Source organism: Camelus bactrianus, chromosome 35 (assembly GCF_048773025.1).
Source record: "Camelus bactrianus isolate YW-2024 breed Bactrian camel chromosome 35, ASM4877302v1, whole genome shotgun sequence".
Classification (NCBI taxonomy): Eukaryota; Metazoa; Chordata; class Mammalia; order Artiodactyla; family Camelidae; genus Camelus; species Camelus bactrianus.
The window spans coordinates 1,008,218-1,032,911 of NC_133573.1; the positions used below are offsets into that span (position 1 = coordinate 1,008,218).

The window sequence follows — 24,694 nt, forward strand, 5'->3', positions numbered from 1 at the left end:
TTTGACTGCACATACTCCCCTTCACTAAAATTACATATATAATACTGATTTTCCCCCGCCTCTTCAGAAAAGTTCCTCAGAGCCACCTGAGGTGCTGTCTCCTAGATTATAGTCCTCATTTAGCCCCAAATAAAACTTAACCCACAACTCTTACGTTATACAATTTTATTTCAGTAAACAGCATGTATATTAAAATTGTTCAAAACATTGATGTCACAATTGATGAAAAGATACCTCTGCCTATATAATTTCGAATTGAAATAAAAAAAAAAAAAAACTGGGCCACCGTGATAATGAATCTGTGTAAGGAGAGACATTTTCATCATGATGAATGGAAGATAAGTCACTCTAAGCTTAAAACTATGCATCTGGACAAATTAGCAGTTGTGAGAGTGATAACCAAATATACTTCTAGAAATAAAAAGGATGCCAAAAAATTTACACCCAGACATCTTCACAGAGAGAATTGCTGGAGGATGTACTTCAGCCCAGTCTGCTTGATGATCCACGAACTGGTCCAACACGGAGGGGAAGGAGAGACCATAGGAAGAAGCAGAGCACTGCAGTTTAGTGGGTGGCAGGTCTTATCAGCAAGATAACTTACTTATGAGACTTGTCTTGAGCAGCCACAAGAGTCTCCTCGCAACCCCACCAGAATCTTAAAAGTTTATATAGAAGCCTTAAAATACTGTCCAGGTAGTCTTGGCAACAAGCACATTACTGTCACAAGGCTGAGTACTTGGTGGGGCTTCTTCAGAGAAGGCAAGTGAAACACATTCCAGCAGTCATGTCCTCTTGATGATCCCTTCAAGACTGATCCATATCAGGTATAAGTAGTGGGGAAAAAGAAGAAAAGGAAAACAGAGTTAATGATTTCTTGGATATGTAAAACATTTTAAAATTTCTGTGCAAAATTTATGATTACAATATTGAGTATATTTTTAATGATTCCGTTCTGGAAGTCTCTATATCAAAGATTAAATTTAGTTAATTATGGGCTTGTGAGTAATATTTTTTCTGTCTCTAAATTTCATAACCTATATTATTCACTAAAGATTTTTGAGAATTTAATTACAAAGTTAAAGTCGTTCCAAATGCATAAATAAAGTGATATTAGAATGGTTATTTTAATAGAAAAATGCCAGTGTGAAGCATTAAAAACAATGTAACAGCATCAGTAAAGCTGAGTAATTATATTTCTTATGGTTTTCACAAATAAAAATTTACTTTGTTATTAATTATATTTAAAGTCTTTTAAAACCATAAGGGATTCTCAATATAGAATGTCTAATGTTCATAGAGCAAAATTGTGTGCATAATTTGATTCTAGGACAAAAACATTCATATATATAACATACACACACATAACTAATACCCAGGAATTACATGCAAAAAAATGTTTAATTATTTGTTACATTACAGTAAGATTTGATTATATTTTTTTATTTGCATTTCTAAATTATGAAACATTTGATACATACAGGTTATGATTATAAAATATATATCCATTACTCTACCACCCAAACTGAGAAATAAAACATGACATTTCCAATATATTTACCCTTGCTCTTTTATGTTGCTTAAATCTAAAACTGATATAACTACTTTTTATAGTAATAGGTATTTCTTTCTGGTGTTTCTTTTTCCATATTTTATTTTCAATAATTTTTGTAGCATGTTTAAGTGTTCCTCTTGCAAATATCATAGAGATTCCCCCCAAATATCTGAGAATCTATGCATTTTAATGTCTTTTAATAGGAAAATTGACTCAATTTAGGCTTATCCATATGTATTATTGACTAATTTATTTATGACTATCTATTTTGTTTTCCACATAAAACTTTGTTCATTTATTTTCATTTTTTTGTGTGACTTTCTTTTGTTTTTCCTTCAGATGTGTTTTTCAGGCATTAAACCCCTCATTCTTTATATCACTGAAGATAACTTCATTTATTTCATACTTGTATAATATTTTGGCTATTTCTAGAATATAAAATTCAGGATGACTTTTCTACAAAACATAAATTTCAAGAAGCTGTCTTCTTTAATCCAGTTTTGCCAATATTATATAAAAAACAACCTGTTTGTTGTTTTTTCCTGATAGTTATTATTCTGTAGTTAAATTTTTTCTAATTATATATTTTTATGTATTTTCTACTTTATATCAAGAAACTAGTCATTTTAACTGGTTTTTATATTATAGGTACATTATGGTATTTTGCTCCATCTTTGGAAATTTGGTTCTGTTATTTAAAGGATTATCTAGTCCATATTTTGACTTTGTTCACTTTTCTTTTTGATAAAGCACCAAAGGCATGATCAACGAAAGGAATAATTTCAAAGCTGAACTTTTAAAAAAATCACAATTTGTTTTCTTTGCAAAAGACATTGTCAAAAGGATGATAAGACATGCCACAGATTGGGAGGATGTATTTGCAAAAAATATATCTGATAAAAGACTATTAGCCAAAATATACAAAGAATTCTAAAAAGCTCAACAATAGAACATTAAACAACCTGATTTAAAAAATGAGCAATTTACCTGAGCAGACACCTCAACAAAGAAGATAACAGATAGCAAGCAAACATATGAAAATATGTTCAGCATTATATGTCATTAGGAAACTACAAATTAAAACGAGAAGTTACTACTACATACCTATTAGACTAACCAAATCTAGAACACTGACAACACCAAACATCCTGCCAAGATGTAGAGCAACAGGAACTCTTATTTATTGCTGATGGAAATACAAAATGATTAAAACAGTTTGGAAGATAGTTTGGCAGTTTCTTACAAAACTAAATGTGCTCTTACCATAAAATCCTTCAAGTCAACTCTTTGCAGTTTACATAAAGGAGCTGAAAACTATATCCACATGAAAACCTACACAAGGATATTTACATCAGGTTTGTTTGTAATTATGAAAACATGGAAGCAACAAAAATATCCTTCAGTAGGAGAATGGATAAACCATAGTACAATCAGACAATGGATTATTATTCAGTGCTGAAAAGAAATGAGCTATTAAGCCATAGAAAGATAATATAGATCCTTAAATGTATAATGATAAGTGAAAGAAGCCAATCTACAAAGGCTATGTATTATATGGTTCCAACCTCATGATATTCTGGAAAAAACAATACTATGGAGATAATAAAAAGATGAAAAATTGCTAAGTGTTATGAGAAAGGGAAGATTGATTAGGTAAAGCACAGAGGATTTTTAGGGCAGTGAAACAATTGTGTGTGGTACTGTAATAATGGATAAATACCATTGTACACTTGTCCAGGCATATAGAGTATTCAACACCAAAAGTGAGTCCAAAGGTAATTATGAGTGATTATAATGTGCCAGTGTAGATAAATATATATTTATATATGCTGCTGGGTCCTATAGATCCCAGGACATGGGCTTCCTCTGGGAAGAATGATTGTGGCATCAGGGTCTTGGTCCTCTCATATATGTAGATATAGGGTAGACTGATAAAAAAGAATGTCGGGATATTGAGAAACTCAAAATTAAAGTGAGAGGATTTACAGTAATAAAAACAAACAAATCCCTTGAAACTTTCTAGATTAATTAGACAAAAAAAGTATAGAGAGGATTTTCTTATAGAGTTTCCAACTTTTGTCTAACAATTTGTACACCTCACAGAATATATATTTTTAAAGGTACATATAAAAATGACAAAAAGTAACTATGTAGTAAGTCAGAAAGGAAGTGTCCACAAATTTCATAAGGCTAAAGTTGTACAATTTTCACAAACATAAGTAAGATAAAATTTAAACAACAAAAGTGGATAATTGTCTGGCTAACTGAAATTTATGAACCTTCTTTTTGAAATTAACTAAAGCATGTACTTTATTATTAAAGCCCCTAATGTTTTTTTATTTTTATCCTATTTACCTCTCTTTCTTCACTATGGAGGTATCCTGAGATTTTAAAATGCATTCTCCTGCTTTTCTTTATAATTTCTTGAACACACATATATATCAATAAAATGATATCATTTAGTTTAAGTTGCCATTTATATTTATTAAATGTTATATTTTTGTTCAATTTCCCCCAAAACATTCACTTTACTACAATTTTTATATTTAGAATTATTAGTTTTTATAAAACTGAAATTTTTAGAATGCAACTTAGAAATTACTCCATTAATCCATTTTCCAAAAAGTGGATATTTGAGTTATTTACAATGTTTGATTACTATAAGCAATGATGTTATGAACATACTTGTATATTTATCTTGGTGAACACAGAACACATGCAGAAGGTTGAAGGTAACTTAGGAAAAAAATTGCTGGAGTTCGTGTGTGTACACCTTTAATTTATAAGGATATTATAATTTTCTGAAGTTAATGTAATAGAGGAGAACAAATCTGACTCTATATTAGATCTGTTCCTTTAGTTTTGACCACTGTGCCCTGTTTCCTAGGCTTAGTCTTGCTAGCTCTGCACTCACATAAAGATAAGAAGCTGCAGAATAGAGAATAACACTTGTTTGTTGGAGGTTTACAGGGACACCATGAACTGACCCACATGGACAGCTGTAAGAACAAAGAATTTCTACAGCAAGAAGTTTGCAACAACCAACCATACACCCTCCCTTGTTTTTGTTGTTTGTTTTTTGTTTTTGTTTTTGTTTTGTATAAAAGAAGCCTGTATTGTGACTGGATCTGGATGGTTCTCCAAGACATTAGTCAGCCATCCTCTCGGTCTGCCAGCTTTCCAAATAAAGTCGCTATTCCTTGCCCCAACACCACATCTCTTGTAATTAAAGTTTAAAGCTTAAACTTAAAGTTTCACATTTGTGTGTTTTTCTATCTTTTCTGCTAAGTGTTACTGGCTAATATTTATGGCTGGAATTTACACTCACCTAATTTTCTTCAAGAATAACTTGACTATTATTGGCTGTGTCTTTTTCCATATAAATTTTAGAGTAAGTTTGTTGAGTACCATTCAAACCTCTGCCAGAATTTAATCATAGAGATTAAATCTGAATCACTTTGGTAAGATTTTATATGGTTAAGATATTGGCTTTCCATATTCATGAAGAAGCTATATTTATCCAGTTACTTTTGTATCTTTAATGCATTTCCACACAGTCATATTTTTTTTTTGGATGGCATGCAAGACTTTTATTTGGTGAATTTCTTTTCTTCATATTTTTCTGTGGTTAAAATTGTATCTGTTTATTGCATTTCTAACATTTTGTTTCTAGGCATAGAAATACACCTGATACTAAGTCTCTGAAAACTACTCTTTTTATACCTATCTTTTTGGTTTTTTTAACATAAACAGTTTAGATTACTTCATTCAGATTCTAGTAAATAATACACTTGATTCTGTTTCTTACTAAGGTCTTAAGTACCTCCCTTACAATGATGAATGGAAGAGGTCATAGAGGTTATTGTTAACTTGTTTCTAATTTTGAAGTTAATGTTTTTACCTTTTTTGTATTCATCACAATAGTTTACTTTGTTTTTTTTTTTTTTCAGGTATTCTTTGTCAGAATAAAGAAGTTCTTTCATTTCTTGTTTTCTAAGAGCTTTTTATTAGGACCAGTATTGGACTTTAATCACGTATTTTCTCTGCATCTTCTGAAATGATCAATTGCTTTTCCCCTTGTAGTTTTGTAATCTATTAATGTGCCATACTACATTAATTTATTGTATACAGGCAAACTAATTTGCATTGTTGGAATAATCCCATTTATTTTTACAGGTCAATTTTGCCTACAGATTTATATTTTTCTACTGTATTTACCTATTTTTGTTCTGTTATTTTGTGTGATAGTAAATATGAGACAGTTTACACTTTAAGAGTTAAATATGCAATGCTGAATCTCGCTTTTTTCATAAGGCGTACATGAGCTCAAACTATTTAAATTTTGAGTTGTGAACAAGTCACATTTAGTCAACCTGAGGTGAAAGAGTCACGGTGAAAAAACACCCACTATAAAAGTATGTAGAGTGAACGCTAGGGCCTTGCTTCACCTAATCCACACAACTGGATATTTACATTTGCTTTTCTCACAGGAGGGTACGTCCTTCTTTCAATTTTATATTTATATATAATGTGCTAGAAGAAGCATTTTCTTGTCAGAGATTTTACAGTTACTAATAATTTAATCTAGTTTTTAAAAGGTCCATGTCAAAGTGTACCAAATAACTGCTTCCAGAGATTTGAGGTGTGACTATAATCACTGAAAATACAGTTAATTTATGCCAGATGACTTTCTATTATTAATGTACATATGTACATGAAAAGGTTGTTTTAGTAAATTTAGTAACTTATACAAGGACTAACAATACAAAGGTCCCTAAACATTTAACTTTTCATTAGTAATATATTTATGTGTGATCATTGTTTGAGTCACATAATACTATTTATTGCTCATACATGATATACCAACATCATGAAAGACATAGCTCTAAGGACTAGAGGTGTATAATATAAAATAAGAGTGTGCTTTATTTTAAGGAGTTAACAATTGCATATTAATGGCTTTAAGTCTAGCACATATTTCTTTCTCTTAGTGTCCTTGAATTTTTATATTTATGTTGCCTATTTGTCATTTTTTGAGACAACTCAGATGAAACACAAACACAACTCTAAAAAATTACCTAAAAACGCTGACACAACTTTTTTTTTAAATCAAGAAGCAACTCCATCACTGTCTTCCATGTTTACACAGGGAGCTTACAGGGCCTTCCGAGGAGAATAATTTGCCTATACTTTGATGATCACTTAAGAAATTGTCATGGATACATTTGGCAGAATAGAATCATTCATATTATTACATTTATACCATTGATGTTTTCACTGTTTCTGCCTTTGTTGCTTGGTTCTTAAATTATAGTTAAATAATGATGAAGCCTCTGTTTCCTTAAAACAGAGAACACATATTTATACTCTTGTAAATATTTTTAAATACAAGATCTAAAAAGAAAAACAGATCTGTTATTGCAATCACTATAAACCACAGATTCATTTGTGTCTGTCAGCTATGGGTCTGCAACAAAACATCCCAAAGCTTAGAGGCTTATAAAGCTAAGTATTCTTATGCACTGACTAATTGTTCATCTGGGGTTCTACCTCAAACTGCTGACCCACTGGGCCAGCTCTGCTGAGAACTCTGATGCCCTCACTTAGGTTTAGTTCCAGGACATGGGTTCAGTTCAGGTCTAATCTTAAGTGCCTTTGAATTGTTTGAGGCCAATCAGTCTACTCAGCATGTCCTCATGGTAGAGGTAGAGTACAAGACAGAAAGCCCAGTGCATAAGCACATTTCAAGCCTTGGCTTGCATCACATCATATCTGCTGATAGCCTACGGGCCAAAGCAAGTTACAAGTTCAAGCCCAAAAGTAGGAGAAGATAAATACTCCTCATGTGGAAATAGAATGCCAAAGGATATTCTAATACACACCATAACCTTCTCTGAATTCCACTCAAAAGTTCCCCACTGAAAATTAGAAGCTTAAGTTAATTATAATGGTTAGTAATTTAAGAAAAGATCCTTTTGAGAAAAAGGTCTCTATATTAACACTTTCTATATCACTAACATTTAACACAGTGCTGGTCACGTATTAGGCACTCTCTAAATGTTTACTAGCTAAGCTGACTGGGTGACCTGGTGTAAGACATCAATATAATAATGTCCAACTAAAAGAAAGTTACATTACTGTACCAAGAACTGGATTGTCTTGCCCACACAGTTTTTAAAAAATATGCATATAAAATATAATATACACTATAATTCACTCAATTCACAATATGAAACACAACAATGAAGGTAATATTCCCACTGGATATTCCCCATTGACATTCTCTAATGTATTAACTCTCCTGGAAGGAGTTGCATTAATTATTAGATATTTAATTAGATTTTCACTAATGGTGTAAACACAATATGAAAATTCACTTTGATTTGCATTGTCATTTAGAATTACTAATCAACTGAGAGGTATGAACAATCATGGCAGGAGACTGAAACTTCAGCATTGAGGGGTTTTTAAAATATGCTTGGCATCATTAGATGAACATATAGTCTCAATTACAGAATGTGAAATTCCATTAAATTATCCCATATGAGCCAATGCCCAGAGGACCATTTTTGATCAGGGTAGAATAACTCATTTTTGAGGACCTTAGGATGGAAAATTTCATATTTTAATGAAAAGTCACATCATGAATACTCTTTATTCCTTCACTGTAAAAGGCAGGAACTGTTATTCCCCTTCACTAAGAATAACAGTAGCTTGAAAAAATAAACAGATTTTGGATTTAAAAACTAGAAAAACTCTGTAATTTTTACTTATTTTGCCAGTATTTTTCTTTAGAATTATTAATAGTAAAAATCACAAAGTCACTTGGGATCTATGTCCCACCCCTTGTTTTTAGTATTGGCTAAATGAGCTAACCCTGCCAATAACACATACCTTTGCCCACAACAGGCATGTGTGTGTGTGTGCCCCCACTGCACAACACAATGTATCCACACATCCTCCTTACTACTATTTATTGTAGTATAAAATCTCCTAAGTTTAGGACCAAAGTCATTGTTTTGAACTCTGTCTCTGATGAAAACACAGAAATGAATTCTTCACTGCCTCTCCTATGAAACAGTCATTGTCAAATACTTGCACTGCTCTGTAACTACTGACTACATGTCTTTCACTATCTTAATAAGACCACATACTCCCAACATCAGGCACTGTGGTTTGAACCTCAGTCTATATACCATGTACATAACAAGGCCTAGCTCAGATTTGTTAAAATCTGTTTTCTGCAATAGGGCCATAGGTTTGATTGGGATAGTATCTTGCAAGGTCTCCTTTGATTTTTGTTTAAAATGAATTTCTAATTCCTCAGTTGTTTTAGTTATGATTAGGTTTGCAAATCCAAATGAATTTGGAACAAACCATAATCAACATTTGTATGACTGAATCATAGAAATATGTGCACAATTGGTAACATATATACCAATTGGTGGTTGGTGTAAGTAGTCAGTTGTATTACAAAAAGCAATAATAAAATAAAGCAGGCACATGAAAAGTTCAGTAACTTATAAAAAGTTTATTTATGATCTATATAATTTTTCTTACTTTATCTGGGTAATTTTCTTTTTTTATCTATCAAATGATAGGATTAAGAAAGATAATTTTGAAAGTTCTCTTCATTTCCAAGAAAAATATAGTAGAACTTTAAAAATCTATACATTAATGGCATTTGCATTTATTTATAAACAGTTCCTATGTGTTTCTGGCCAGAAGTAGAAATTACCAGCTTAAATGTGTGTTGGTCTCCACTGTTCATTAGCTAAAATTGAAGTAAATAAGTATTAAAAATCATAACTATTAAAAACTCAAAGCACTGAATTTCCTTCCAACTAATTTTATCAGAGCAGCAGTTACATAAAATTCAAATCTATATTTATAATTTTCTTGGTAGTACAAGAACTTCAGAATTCCATGTAATAGATTTTGTAAGCTATCCACCTCTTTGTCAGTATGTGTAATGAACATTAAATTATTAATTTATTATCTTATAAGTCACAAGTAAGGATTTAGTTAACAGATGATTATTGAATTTTTTATGTAAATTGTGCATACTGCACTGTAAAAATTTGAAATCTACAATCATAGACTATAGAACAAGCAGATATACACAAGACAAGTTAAGCCCACACTGTTTCAAGAGGCTTCTATTTTTAAAATGTATGAAATATTTATTTTCACAGATTGATGTGTTTAGGCAAATCATTTTAAAATATGTTGTCACAATTACTTTGAAACAACAATAATTTTTATCATTATTGTAATTTTCAGTGTATATTCACATGTGATTCCAACAACTATGACACTGAGTTGCTGAAGCAAAATCAAACATTTTAGAAATAAAGAAATTAAAGGACAGGAAAATTAATTGACTTGCAGCAATTTTTTTATACTGTCATCTTGGCTAAGCTAGAATAGTTTACAAGAATCCCCTATCCTGTATGATAGTTTGTTAACTGGCCCAAATAAGAAATTCTTTTTACAAATTTGGAAGGGGAAAATAAAGCAGCTCATCTGAAATCTGTTAATTTAGAGGTACGAGTAACAAAGAGATACATGTGGATTCTAGCTAGTTCTTGCTGTCTTTGTCTCCACACCCACATCATCTTCCCAAATGAAAATCTTGCTGACCAAGAGCTACTGAGACCCAACAGATATGTGGAGACAGCAGTGTTCCATAATCTTTTGCACCAGGTCTCCTTTGCAGACCCACTTGGGCAGCCCAAACTGCTTTACTTCAAAGGGTTGGTTATTGTCTTTTCCATGAGCCTCCAATTCTCCCTTTTAGAAATTTATGACCCCAGCAATACACACAATTTGGGGAAGTGCTATCACATATCTAACCCCTTTTCACATAATACTCATATTTGTTTTCATTTTCAGATTGAATCTGACTGAGACATAACTTCGATGAGATCACACTGCTATTAAACGTCAGTATTGAAAATCAAATATTTCATACTATTTCTCAATCTTGAAAGAAAGAGTATTTCCAAAAAAAAAAGAGGAGTTGTTAAGGTATGTATTTACTGAAAAAAGAAGTTGGGAGCAAGGAATAAGAGGTTTCAAGAGAGATAGAAGTGAGAAAAAAGGAGATAATCTAGCAGGAGAGAATGATTCATGCTTAAGAATGTTTTCATGGTAGCCAATGCTAACTACCAGGTGGCTGGTTATATCAGGAAATACTGGTATAATTGATAACATGGAAAACTTTCAAAGCTTCATGCCCTTAACTTTCATTGAAGATGAAAATGTCCTGATTTTGTATATAGGCTAAATGTCCTCATATATGTGTGTGTGTGGATTTAATCCAAATTTCAGTGGATTAAACAACAAAGATTTAGAATTTACTCTAGCAAAGTCTGTATCCAGATAAGAAGCAAGATGAACTGTCCCACAACCAGCAACTCAGTGATTCAGAATACAAGGAAAGTACCACCATCTTGAAGCAACATCATATGGAGCTTACTGCCTCCTGATGGGCGTCTCAGAAAAAGAGGCACCTGCAGAGCCATTGCTGGTTTTTCCATGCTTTGTGCCAAAATTTATACATGTAAATTTGACTCATGGCCATTGGACAAAGCTAATCACATGACCTTAATGATCTTCAAGTGGATAAATAATGTAGTCTTGCTGGTGCACAGAAAGGATACTGATGAACACTGATAATATTCTTTCCATAAAGCTTAATATTTGAAATAATTGACTTTGGCATAGGGCTTTATGATATTGGTCATATTAGTTAAATTATCTTTTCCTCAATTTTCTCATTAATAAAATGGAAGGCAGTAATATTCCCCTATTAGAACAATTAGGGAATCAAATGCAGGCATATAACACTCAATAATATTAGACATTATCAAAATTATCATTATCATCATCATCATTCTCTATATCTCTAGTCTTTGACAACATGTATCACTGAGGCTGATAGATTTTGACAAAAAAAATAAAATATTAGAGCTGGAAAGAATTTTAGAAATTACCTACTCTGATCCTGTCCTTTCATTTATGAGAAAAGAGATGTCCATCAGTTAAGTGACCTACCTGGGCCCAAATCTCCTTAACAGCAAAATTGGAAACAGATGTCTAAGTCCAGTGTCCTTTGTTCTCAAGATAGGGAAATTAGAACTTTCTATCAAGCATAGACTGAAGATATCCAACTCTTTCGTATACTGCTAAATCTGTTCCATGTTACCTTTGTTCATTTTACTCCATCAATTAATTGACATTTTGTAATTAATTAAAATCTTCCCAAAGGTGTCAGCTTAAAGATTTTATAAGCATGGCAGAAATATGTTGATATAGTAAAGCCCTTATTGCCTGAGCAAATGCATTTTCCAATTTCTAAGATCTAGTCACCCAAGGAAATTTTGCTTACTGTGCTAAAAATTAGGGATTTTCATGGTGGGAAATGAACAAGAAAAAATTAAAAAGTTAAACTGTTAATAGGTCAGTTTACTTAAAATATTTAATTATTGAAAGAAAGTAGTATTTGACTTATAATGATACAAATGATTTTTTATTCTCCCATTTCCACCAAAAAAGAAAAAAGATGCTATTAGAATTGTATGGTTCAATAAAACCTTACAGAACACAAAATCAAGAATATAACTAAGATTCTTGCCATTATGAACTTTCTTTGGGGAAGAAATTTGTACCATCTGGAAATATATGAATAAGACAGAAAAGGCCAGGTGACAAAAACACATTAAATTGCTTAATAAATGGATAAAACTTAAAATGTTAAATGCCAAAATGTCAAAATTCCACTTCAAGTTTAGGAATGCTATTTTGAAAGACTTTCCAAAACATTTTACCACTTTTTCTATGAAATCAAAAATTTCTTTTTAATCAATCACTTACAGATGCATAAGAACCTCATTCAGACTCACAAAAAGACCAACCAAGAAATATGTTTGCTATATCCATGGCATGTTGCTGACACAATTGAGAAAAAAAGAGAGAGTGATGACTCTGTGTGTGTGTGTGTGTGTGTGTGTGTGTGTGTATGCATGTTTTTGGGGAGGGGCAGGAGGTTTGAAGGTGAAGTAGACAGGGAAAAAAGAGGCTTTGTTTATGGTGTTTTAAACTTAACAGATAATAAAAACACTGATGTAAATTTATTTAAATCTGCAATGTTTCATCATTACAAAGAATGGAAATCAAAATGCATTAAGGTTAAAGAAACCTAGATGCTAAAAATAGAAAGATGTGTTGCATAAATGAACTGCATCTAAAAACTGTTATTCTCATTAATGTGTATTAAGAATCACAATTTCTGAATGATGGCCATTCTGACTGGTGTGAGGTGATACCTCATTGTAGTTTTGATTTGCATTTCTCTGATAATTACCGATATTGAGCATTTTTTCATGTGCATATTGATCATTTGTATGTCTTCCTTCGAGAATTGCTTGTCTAGGTATTCTGCCCATTTTTGGATTGGGTTGTTTATTTTTTTCTTATTGAGTCATATGAGCTGCTTATATATCCTGGAGATCAAGCCTTTGTCGGTTTCACTTGCAAAAATTTTCTCCCATTCCATAGGTTTTCTTCTTGTTTTATTTCTGGTTTCCTTTGCTGTGCAGAAGCTTGTAAGTTTCATTAGGTCCCATTTGTTTATTCTTGCTTTTATTTCTTCTAGGAGAAAATTTTTTAAATGTATGTCAGATAATGTTTTGCCTATGTTTTCCTCTAGGAGGTTTATTGTATCTTGTCTTATGTTTAAGTCTTTAATCCATTTTGAGTTGATTTTTGTATATGGTAAAGGGAGTATTCTAGCTTCATTGTTTTACATGCTGCTGTCCAGTTTTCCCAACACCATTTGCTGAAGAGACTGTCTTTATTCCAATGTATATTCTTGCCTCCTTTGTCAAAGATGAGTTGACCAAAAGTTTGTGGGTTCATTTCTGGGCTCTCTATTCTGTTCCATTGGTCTATATGTCTGTTTTGGTACCAATACCATGCTGTCTTGATGACTGTAGCTCTATAGTATTGTCTGAAGTCTGGGAGAGTTATTCCTCCAGCCTCTTTCTTTCTCTTCAGTAATGCTTTAAACAAAAACAAACAAACAAACAAAAACAAAGCGTAAGTAAAGGACAGAAATAGACTCACAGACAGAGAATACAGACTTGTGGTTACCAGGGGGGTGGAGGGTGGGAAGGGATAGACTGGGATTTCAAAATTGTAGAATAGACAACACTGTATAGCACAGGGAAATATACACAAAATGTTATGATAACTCACAGAGAAAAAAATGTGACAATGAGTGTGTATATGTCCATGAATAACTGAAAAATTGTGCTGAACACTGGTAAAAATAAAAAATAAATAAATAAAAAAAAAGAATCACAATTTCAATTTATTTGTCAATTATTCCTGAGTTAAATGAAAAATAAAATTAAAAAGTCACAATACACTGTATTATATCTTACAGAACAGAATGGGTCTTTAAACAGAACAGCAATGAGTTGGGGGAAGTACTTAAGGCAGAAGTCAGAAAGGCTAGTTAGGAAAGTACTGAAGTTGACCAGGAGAGAATGTAAAGGGTTATAAAAAGGTGGATTTATTCAAGAATTATTAAGGAGATAGAATTGATGGGCTTATGTACTATTTAAAAGTAGGACATGAAGTTGGCAAATATAGATTGACCTTCATTCAAGACTCTTGCTGGAGTAACTGAGTCAAAGGAGTGACTTACAGCAATAGAGAGTGGGGAAGAGATAAGAAGATAGGGAAATGCACCAAGTGTACTGAATTCAGTTTTAGATATGTTGGGTAGTCTGTGCCTGATTTTAGAAGACATATGCAATTTTGGTATATAAATGAGTACTAGTTTAAACCACAGATTTTGATATTATTCCAAAACTGTATATAAAGGACGATCCTTAAGAAGACCAGCATTTTAGGCATTATAGGGGATGGTAAATCCAAATTTTTTAGAGACATAATAAAGATGAAAGAGTCTGACAAGAGTACTGGATTTGATAAAGAAAAGAAAAGGCTATGTATTAACCGATGAGGCCTGTATAATACCACAAACTAGATGGCTTAAGCAGCGATTTATTGATTAGGATGCTAAAAGTCTGAGATCTAGGTGTTAGTGGGGCTGATTCCTTCTAGGGTTTCTCCCCTAGTTTCTGGTGCTTTTCTGGCAGTCCTTAGCGTTCCTTGGTGTGAAGAAGCATTGCCCTGATCTCTACCTTCATCTTCACGTGGCATTGTCCCTGTGTCCATGTGTATCCATGCTCTAGTATTCCCTTTTCACAGGGACTCCGTTCGTATTAGGTTACAGACCCACACTAGCCCACCATGATTTCATCTTCACTAATCACACCTTCAACAGCTCTATTCCATATAAGGTCACATTCTGAGGCAGCCAAGTTTTAGACTTCAGCATACAAATTATACAGAGACACAGTTCATTCTATAACAAAATTCTAGCTCAGAATGGTAGAGTGCATGCTTAGTATACACAGGATCCTGGGTTCAATCCCCAATATCTTCATTTAAATAAACAAACAAACAAACAAATAATAAATAGATAGATAGATAGATAGATAGATAGATAGATAGATAGATAGATAGATAAATACCTCCCCATCAAAACAAAATTTAAAAAATATGACCAGAAGGAAAGTCATTTTTACTAACCAGTTTCAATTGGTAGTAGAGGCTGATGTTGAAAATTATTTACTTAGTTTAAAAGATAAACTAGAGACAATAAATTTAAACTCATTTAAAAAGGCACTTGGATTTGAAGTGAAGGTCAAATATAAAGACACATTTAGAAGAGGGAGTTTGATCTTGAATTAAATATGAGAAAAAATAGATGTTCAATTTTTTATTTAATTTGGCCTACCTGAAATTTCTTTTGAGAAAGTAAACTGTGGAGATAGATCTGGGCTGCCTGGATCTATTTCTGGAAGTAACATGGTCTGGCAGAACGAGTAAGAGATTTGGAGTCACAAGATTCACTGTGTGGTTCTGAATCTGAAATCTAAACTGTGCAACTTTGAACATGTTTACTGACCTCTCAGACTCACTTCTCTTCAATTGTAGATAATAGCATTCCTGCACCAGAATGTTATGAAAATTAAATATTATTATGTTGTCTAAATGCACTTTTTATCAAAATATTATATGTGTATACTATTTTTTATATTGTCAGCATCATTTTATTCTGTCTTATGTTCCCTCATATTAAAATTATTTGTGGTAGCTATAAAGCTTTTATAAACATTTAGAAAATGCAGAATTTGACTTCCTCTGATTGCCAGAGCATAGGAAGGATTGTTAGAAACATAACCATATTTCCAAAATACTACATCTTTTTGTCTTAAAATATGAAAGGAATGTATTACTATAAAAATGTGTTGTATTGTGGCAATGGCAGAAACAAATCTTAAGAAAACTTTATGAACATCACTCAAGACACAGAATGTGCAAACCAAATGGCAGCAAAAACAGAAACATTTTTGAATTTAATAAAATAGTACAATTGCATTCTGGTGCATGGACATCAACCCACAGGAAATATTAATAGATATTTTACTCACATTTATAATTCAATAAAATGTAATTTTATATCCTTTTTAATATCAGAAAACACTAATAAGATGGATTGATTAAATTAGATTTGAGTAATGACAATATGTCATAGAGAAAATGGGAAACCACGTTGTTTCAATCACAAAAGCCCTCATTGTTTGCTTCCCCAAGCTAAAAGCAGATAGTGGCCTTTAAAGATTGATATGAAAATTTTGAAATTGTGAATTTTCTCATGTTAAAGTGTTCTATTTTTTCTACACAGGGAATTAAAATGTGTTAAATTTGTATTCTATTTACCTGTAACATCAGCTTTTCTGACAGACTATAACACTGCATAATTTGTCCAAAAGTTTAATTGAATTAAACTAAATATCTAAGGAGATATATTATATATATCTATAGTACTATTATATATATAATACTAAAAAGTAGCTTATTTTGGGGGGGTGTACACATTGTAAGAGGAGTAGTAATCTATCGTGTCATATTCCAGAGCATTCTGTGCCCACCATCCCCTCCAGCCATCCACAGGTAGTGTGATTGCCCTGATCACCTACTCCAATTACCCCGCAAGCATGCTGCATGTAAGAAGCATGACCTCAGTGTTTCACATACAAAAGGGAAACTTAAATCTTCTTAGTGCTGTGCTTAGACATTTACACTGAATCTGTCATTCTAGCCAGTGGCAGAATTCTCCAGTTGAGTATGCTATGGAGTTTCCTATTGAAACACTTATCTTCACCCAGCATCTTCATGATATGTGTATGTTAGTGATCAAAATGCTCAAGTACACTTCTGCAAGAAAGTACATGTATTGAGGAACACATTAAAAAAGGAAGTACCCTCAAATCATTTGTCCTATTGATTGAGTATATTTAAACCTTGTCTCTTTCCCAAAACAAGTGGAAACATTTCTTCTTCTACTTTCCCTTTGAATGCAAATTACTAAGGATTTATCTCCTGGAAAATGGGAAGAATGTATTACTCACCTCTACAGTAAAGTGTATAGTATAATACACTATAGTATAATATAATATGTAGCATATATGTTGTAGCATGTATAACATAACATATTCTATATGTGGCATGTGTATGTGTGGTAAAGTTGTTTATGCTGGTTGTTCAAATACTTGTCATCTTCTCATTGTACTATGAGTGTCTGGGGGTCTGTAACACATCACAATTTTATCTATATTTTGTTCTCTTCTAAAGGAATTATCAGGACTAACACAGATCTTGATATGCATTAAGTCCGACCAACATTTACTCAATGAATAGCATCATCCAAATATATTTAAAATGAAATACAGCTACCTGTCCCATGCTCTAAGCACAAACTTAAAGGAACCAAAAATAATTATAACAGTCACATAACATCCTGAAGGCCTTCAGTGTCGAGGACTGAGCAGTGTCTAAAGTTTCTTTAGAACACACTTCAACTCTTTCACAATAGATCAATTTTGCTTTTGGCATCTGAGAAATATTTTCTCCTCTGAATGAGCAGCTGACTTACTGAGAGCAAGTGACGTTAGAGCAGAGGAAGGCAGGACACAAATGCCTACTCTTGATTCTGAAACTCACTTTTCTTTTCTGTGAGACAAGGGTTGAGAGTCATAAAACTACAGGTTTATAAGAGGATTTACACTGATTATTAAAGGAGATGTGGGCCAGACTGCCAGTTATCTATCATTCAATGTCCACTGCTCCTTTCCTGGGTAGAAATGATACTTGTACTTATCTGGGAACATTTCCCAGCATGACTTGTAGCTAGATTTAGTGACTAAATTGTAGTCAGTCACATATAAAAGTAAGTGTCACTTGTTCTTTGAGTACAATTTTAAAGGGTTTCAATGCCCTTCTTCATCCTTCTTCTTTTCAGCTGCCCCAGATACATATGCACTGGCTTGAGGACCAGCATATTGAAGGAACTTGAAAATGGAAGACCACCTCCACCCTACTGCCCTCTTCAACAGAGAAGCAATGGGACTGGTTCCTGACATTGTGCCCTGTGGAGCTGTCATTACAGCTTAATCACTCCACTCACCAGAGAACTCGACATATCACATCACACGTCTTAAGACTATTTAGGATGATGGCACACATTCCAAGCCAACTTTATGATTTCCTTTTTGGTGATCTCCTCCTGTTGAAAAGTAAAATGTCCTTCCAAAGGTTGTTTTCTGACGTTGGTTATTTTAAGTGTCCCCTATCAGATTGCCATTCTCCCCTCTCTTTTCTCATGTTCTCCTCTGAATGGATATCCATCCCTTTGTCATCATTTTGTCTAGTTTTCTGATATCCTAACCATTCTCTTAATTTCCAGTTCCACCTCCTGTATACAAGGAACATTATTCTGGAAGACACTTCCCTGAAACCTGAGTTTCAACAGAAACTTGGGGGCAAGGGTTCTGCCCATACAGTGAGAACAAGCAATTATAACCTTAAGAGAGTATGGGAATTCTGATGTCACTACTCCGTGATTCTTTATTTTCAGTCAATAAATAACATGTACCTCTGATGATGGCTGTATGGTCAGGCAACTCAAGATGGCTTCTCTCTATACATCTCCTGCTTGACTGGTGCCTGCTTCACCTACACACAACTCATAAGACTGATCTTCCTTCATATTCACCCCAGGCCCCAGCTAATGACTGTTCTAGATTTAGATCAGAACTCACCACTATGCTTATCCAAGGGGTGGTGAGAGGCATGACCCTGTGCTGATTACCCTCGTAACCAATGAGCCAACCTGACATCAACTCCCCTATGACTGGTAACCTCTTCTTCCCCACCAGGAGCAAAGACTGCCATCATGTCCTGCCCTCCAGCTCCCACACATGGCAGGATGTTGCTCCAGGACTTTGCTTCAGATGTGTAAGATCACCCTAATCATTAAACTATTGATTATCTCTGTTGCTGACTCTGGGCTCTTTCTCAGGTCTTGAAGCTGGGCAAGTACAGGGCTTGTAGACCTGCAGGGTGCAGTCCAGTGCTGACATAGCTAATTAATACCCTCACATAAAACACTTCATTTATATAAACATAATGTAACTAGTAGCCAAATTGTGTTCAAAAGAATGGAAATACATGGAGATCAGAAGCAACCTTAGCTCTAGGGTCCTCAGAAAGCCCAGATTCAGTGGGATATCATGGTACAGCACAAGGCTTGTGGGGAGAAATGAATAGCAGGCACAGCTTTGCCCATCTCTTATCTAATTCTCAATAGTTCCTTCTGCTATTGGACCAACCTGGGATGTGTCTATGTCCATTCAAATACTATCCCTTTCTGAAACTCTTATGAAAATTTCAGTGCACATCATGTTAATTATGATGTTTCACTCATGATGCCACTTAAACTTATCATCATCTTGCATTGTTTCAAAATATTGAATGTATGTAATTACTCTAATTATTTATGTTGCCTTATTTTAGTTGTGATGGTTATATATTTTTCCAGGTTTATTTTCTTCTCTTGTAAAACTGTCTGCTCAAGCAAAGTAGATCTACCCAATGTTTCACAATGATACCCTGTACATTTTGCCTTCCCAAAATGTTACTTTAAATATTCTATTTGAAGAGTTTTCTCTCTCTTCTCACTCTGTGTGAATAGTGTTCATCCTTCAAAAACCAGTCAATGCCAGTGACTTCAAAAGGGTCATTCCTCTCACAAAAGTGTATCTGACCTTGTGAGTATGCTTTTTCTCAGAAAAAAAAAATCATGAATTTGCATAATTTGTTTGGCAGCTTCTATATGCAGGTATATCTTATTTTATTGTGCTTCACTTAACTGTACTTTGCAGATACTGAGTTTTTTCTTTACAAATTGAAAGTTTGTGGCAACCTGGTCTCTGGCAAGTCTATCACTGCCATTTTTCCACATTGTATCTCTCTGTCACACTTTGGTAATTTTCCCAGTATTTCAAACTTTTTCATTATTATTATATTTGTTATGGTGACCTGTGATCTTTGATGTTACTATTGTAATTGTTTCAGAGTGCCATGAACCCCACTCACATGAGATGAAAACCAGATTCACAGATGCTGTGTGTGTTCTGACTGCTCCATTGACTTGACTGTTCCCCCATCTCTCTTTCTTTCCTTGGGCCTCACTATTCCCTGAGACACAATAATATTTAAATTAGATGAGTTGATAACCCTACAAGGGCCTCTAAGTGTTCAAGTGAAAGAGGAATCAATCAATATTTTGCTATCAATTATTATTTATTGTTATTTTAAGAAATTGCCAGACATCTCAAATTTCAGCAACTGCTAGCCTGATCTGTCAGCATCGAGGCAAGACCCTTCACAAGTAAAAAAATTATGACTCACTGAAGGCTCAGATGATGGCTAACAGTTTTTAAAGTATTTTTAATTGAGGTATGTGTATTGCTTTTTTAGATATAATAGTATTGCAAGCTAAATAGACTACAATGTAGTATAACATAAATTTTATATGCACTTGGAAACCAAAAACATTATGTGGCTCATTTTACTGTGATATGTGCAATCAGTAAATAAAAGGGTTAACAGCAGTTTTTTGGGTCACTGTATAAGATAATGTAATCAAGATAATGAAGAAGCAGAAATAACTTAAAATCAAGGAACACAGTAATAAACGGACTAATTATCAAAATGACTTTCATGGAGAAGAAAAAATAACAAAAAGCACTCATTTTAAATTTTGATCTGTAAGTAACAAAGGCAAAAACGAGAATTTCAAAAAAATTAAGTATACATTTAATGGTATAAAACTTCTATAAAAATTGGTTTTCTGTCACTTCATACAATAGTTATCCAACTGCAAAACTGTACAATAACAGATTTCACATTTATTTCTTCTTAAAGTAAATGCGTTAGGCTAATTTCTCCTATCCCATTTCTTTTTCTTTTCACTCTCTCCAAGAGACAATGGAAAAGACTTCTAAATAACTACAGCATTTGGCCAGTTCACAATGGAGGAAATAATGAACGGCGTAAGGAGCTAAAAATCATCTATAGTTTGAGTTTTAACTTTCAGATGATAAACAACCCTCAACCTATTATAGATTATATTTTAGAAAGAATGAGAGGAGTAAATATGATATAACTAAATGTCCATCCAAATAAATTTCAGAAATACATGTAAATAGATTTTTTAAAAAGTTAACATAAAAGCATAATTTAAATTACAACTTAAAAAAGGCTTAAATTTAATCCTAATTAAGCTGCACATATCTTTGTATACTGTTCAGTTTGAGGATCTCATTAAATAAGTGTTTTCTTTTAAGTCTTCTCAAAAAATAAGGGCATTATATTGCTTTTCATATGCTTAATGATATCTGTTTTGTAGTGTACTCTGATAGACACTAAAAAAATTCCTTTTATGGGCCCCAAGATCCCTGACATCACAAGGAAATGATTCATTTACAACTTGGGTAACAGGTGAGTTTTTTAAGCAGTGATTTGGGGCTATTGTTAATAACAAGGTACATGAAAGCTTCTTTATAAAACTAAAATTGTATAATAATAATAAATAATACCATTTAGTAAATGGTAAATGTATTATGTAAATTGTTTCATGGAATCCCACACTGGGGACCTGGGCCTATTGTTTCCCTTTGAATAACAGATTCTTCCCTAAATCATTTGAAATCTGTTCCCTGTAAATTTTAAATAGGATAACATTATTTTGCTATAATAGAGTAGTTTAAATTTAAGCACAACCATTCTGTTTCAATTATAGAAGTGTCATTGGGATTTAATTACACAATTTGAAAGACTGAGAGCAAAAACTACCTGCGTGCTCCTGATCTGAAAAGGAAGGCCTATCTCCTCCAGCCCAGGGTTTCTGGACTTTGGCATTATTGCCATTTTGGACAGGATTGTGCTTATGTGTGTGTCTGTGGTAGGGGGGGAGTGAGGAGGGATGCTGACTTGTACATTTTATGACATTTAGCAGCACCTTAGACAAGATTGCAATAGCAATGCACTCCTAGAATGACAATCAAAAATCTTTCCAGATCTTACCAAATGTCCCAGGGAAGAATTACTCCAGGTGGAGACCTACTGCTTAAAAAAATAAATAAATACATAAAAAACTCTGAGCAACCCACCTAGCCACTTAAAAGCATAATCCTTCAGCCTCTCTTCCTTGGAAACCTGGTGGAATCAGTGCCGCAGCTGTCACCCATTCCCTACGAAAATCACTGCCTTTGTCTGAAGTAGTAAAGCTGAGATACTGCACTCAAGAACTCACTACCATGCAGTGAGTAATCTCCTCTCTACAAACATCATGGACTCAACTCAGGAGCCCTTTATCCTTTACCCTCTTCCTCCACCCTCTAAGGTAGATGGAGGTAGTAACCAGATGTGCTTTATTCAATCTATGGTTTCTGCCAATAGCCACATTAGAGAAATGAAGCTGCTCTTGTTGGTTCAAAAACGGACCCCATACATAGAGTGCAAAGAGAGACTGAAGAAAGAGGCAAACCACTCCAGACTGGTATGTGGCAGGTTTAATAAGCATGGGAAGTTACATATGAGGTTTGTCTTGGGTGGCTGTGAGACAAATAGACTTCTGAACCTGCTCACCAGAATCTTAAAAGTTTATTTGGAGGCCTTTACTGGATTCAGTCACATGTACTTTCCAGATGGTCTCCATCATACATTGCTCTCTCAAGGCTGTGTCCTTGAAAACAGCTCCAGCTGTGGGAAAGGTGGTCAGAAGGTACATGGCAAGGGCAGGGGAGGGGTTGAGGAGCTCTGATTGGTGGGTCCAGCTCATGAGTCAGCTGAAGTCACATCCTCTCATTGATGACCTCCAATAGCTCTTTGTTTCTTTTTTGAAGCTCAAAGATCAATCTTTACCTAAGCCTTTATTAAGGACCTGTATGTGTTAATAAGCCAGGCCTGTTGACATTTTATATCTATTTAAAAGACCATGGTGATGTGTCCTTCCATGGACTGTGATCACATGTAACCATAGGTCCACAGTTTCTGCTCTGGAGAAAATAATAAATAGGAACAGTGCAGAATCCCACCTTTAGATGAGCAGCTACCTTCAGATGTGGCTGACAGAGGACAAGGTCAATAAGCAGGCTAGTCCACTCTCATCCATCCTCTCTAAGAAAGAAGCAACCGCAGCTCAGGGTCTCTAGAATTTCTAGACAGGTGAAGAAAGCCACATTCTGGCAGGGGGCATGAATAGTGAACTTAATATCTAGATATCACTTGATATTTAATTTGTCAGGGAAAATTCATTGAAATAATTTTGTCCAATTCCTGTTGGTCAGTGTTGTATCAGTTATTTTGTGTTGAATGAAAGAAACACCTGGAAACTTAACAACTTAAAAAGATAACCATTACTTCTGTCAGGTTCTCTGGGTCAAAGCAAGTCATAGACAAGCCCAGATTCACAGAACTGAGATGCAGATTCCATCTCTTGAATAGGAGGTGCTATAAAATATGTTAGTCATTTGTTTTGTAATTTTTCTTAGTTGTTCTGAATTTCATTAATTTTGCAGTTAAAACAATTAAATGAGGTGTTTTTCAAAGTAAGAAAATATCCTTAATTTTGGCAGGAGCTATGAAATTTATAATATAGATTTGCACAATGTTTATAAATGATCCTATTTGAAGAGCAGGCATAGACAATTGTATTTTATAAAGTGCCAAGCCCAGGAAAAAGGTACTGCTTCTAGGAAAATTGACTGCAAGCCTTTTTTCTACTTATTTCTTTTTCTTCCTTTGTTCTTTCCACTCAAATTCTTGATACTTGGATGTCCTCACGTGGTAGAACAGAAGTAGTATTTCTTTTTTAAATAACATTGAATAAATATTTTACTATATCCTCTTACACAGTTTCCTGTAATATTAATCTATAGGTTTATTTACTTTTAGGGGAAATCATGATTCCATTAATGTGCCCAGGATCTTTTAAAGAGTGTTTTTGGTTCATATTCAGATAACAGATGCTCTGAGGCTATGTAAATTACATAACTTTCTCTCTGCCATGACAACAATTATAAGCACTTTGCTTCTGGCTTATTTCCATAGCTTTTAATATATAAAAATTCCAAATTATATCATTTTATATTTGGTGTCTGTGTATTTGCAAACATACTATTCACATGGAGATTTTGCTTATAAGCTTAAAAATGACAAAAATATTTGTATAAAATTATAGATTTAGGAGTCCTATAAAGTTTGCTATTCTACGATCATATATATATTACATATTTTTCTCTTAAAAAGATAAGATATATTCACAAATGTACTATAAGACTGTAGATCTAAGAATAAAGGCTTATGCCACAAAGAAACAAAGCACAGTACAAAAAGGACATGAAGAAGGGACATAAGAAAGTTTGAAGCCATTAAGTAAGAAAGGACAATAGAAAAGAGGATGAGGAGAAGAATGATATAGAGTAGTTTAAAAATTACAAAAGAGCAATGTATATATTTTCGTTCCTCTTTTTCATAATTTTATGTGCTTTTACTGTTTTCAGAGCAAGCCACACAGTAAAAGAAACCCACATTCTACTGCTGAATACTCAAGCATGCTTTGAAAGAAGCCATGGTTTAAACTGTGTGGGA

At 33.6% G+C, this 24,694-nt stretch overlaps 1 protein-coding gene and 1 long non-coding RNA gene across 2 annotated transcripts in view; one reads left to right on the top strand and one right to left on the bottom strand.

Annotated features, from left to right (window-relative positions):
* Positions 1 to 8,468, bottom strand: part of LOC141576048 (uncharacterized) — a 33,133-nt gene extending 24,665 nt beyond the window's left edge. The window contains exon 1 of the mRNA XM_074358371.1: positions 8,450 to 8,468. Coding sequence (XP_074214472.1) covers positions 8,450 to 8,468 — 19 coding nt within the window. The remainder of the gene's footprint in view (positions 1 to 8,449) is intronic.
* The window catches only part of LOC141576062 (uncharacterized), a 44,968-nt gene extending 26,677 nt beyond the window's left edge, over positions 1 to 18,291 (top strand). Inside the window, exons 2-3 of the long non-coding RNA XR_012504293.1 lie at positions 10,451 to 10,500; positions 18,000 to 18,291. This is a non-coding gene — a long non-coding RNA (uncharacterized LOC141576062). The remainder of the gene's footprint in view (positions 1 to 10,450; positions 10,501 to 17,999) is intronic.
* The last annotated feature ends 6,403 nt before the right edge of the window (positions 18,292 to 24,694 follow it).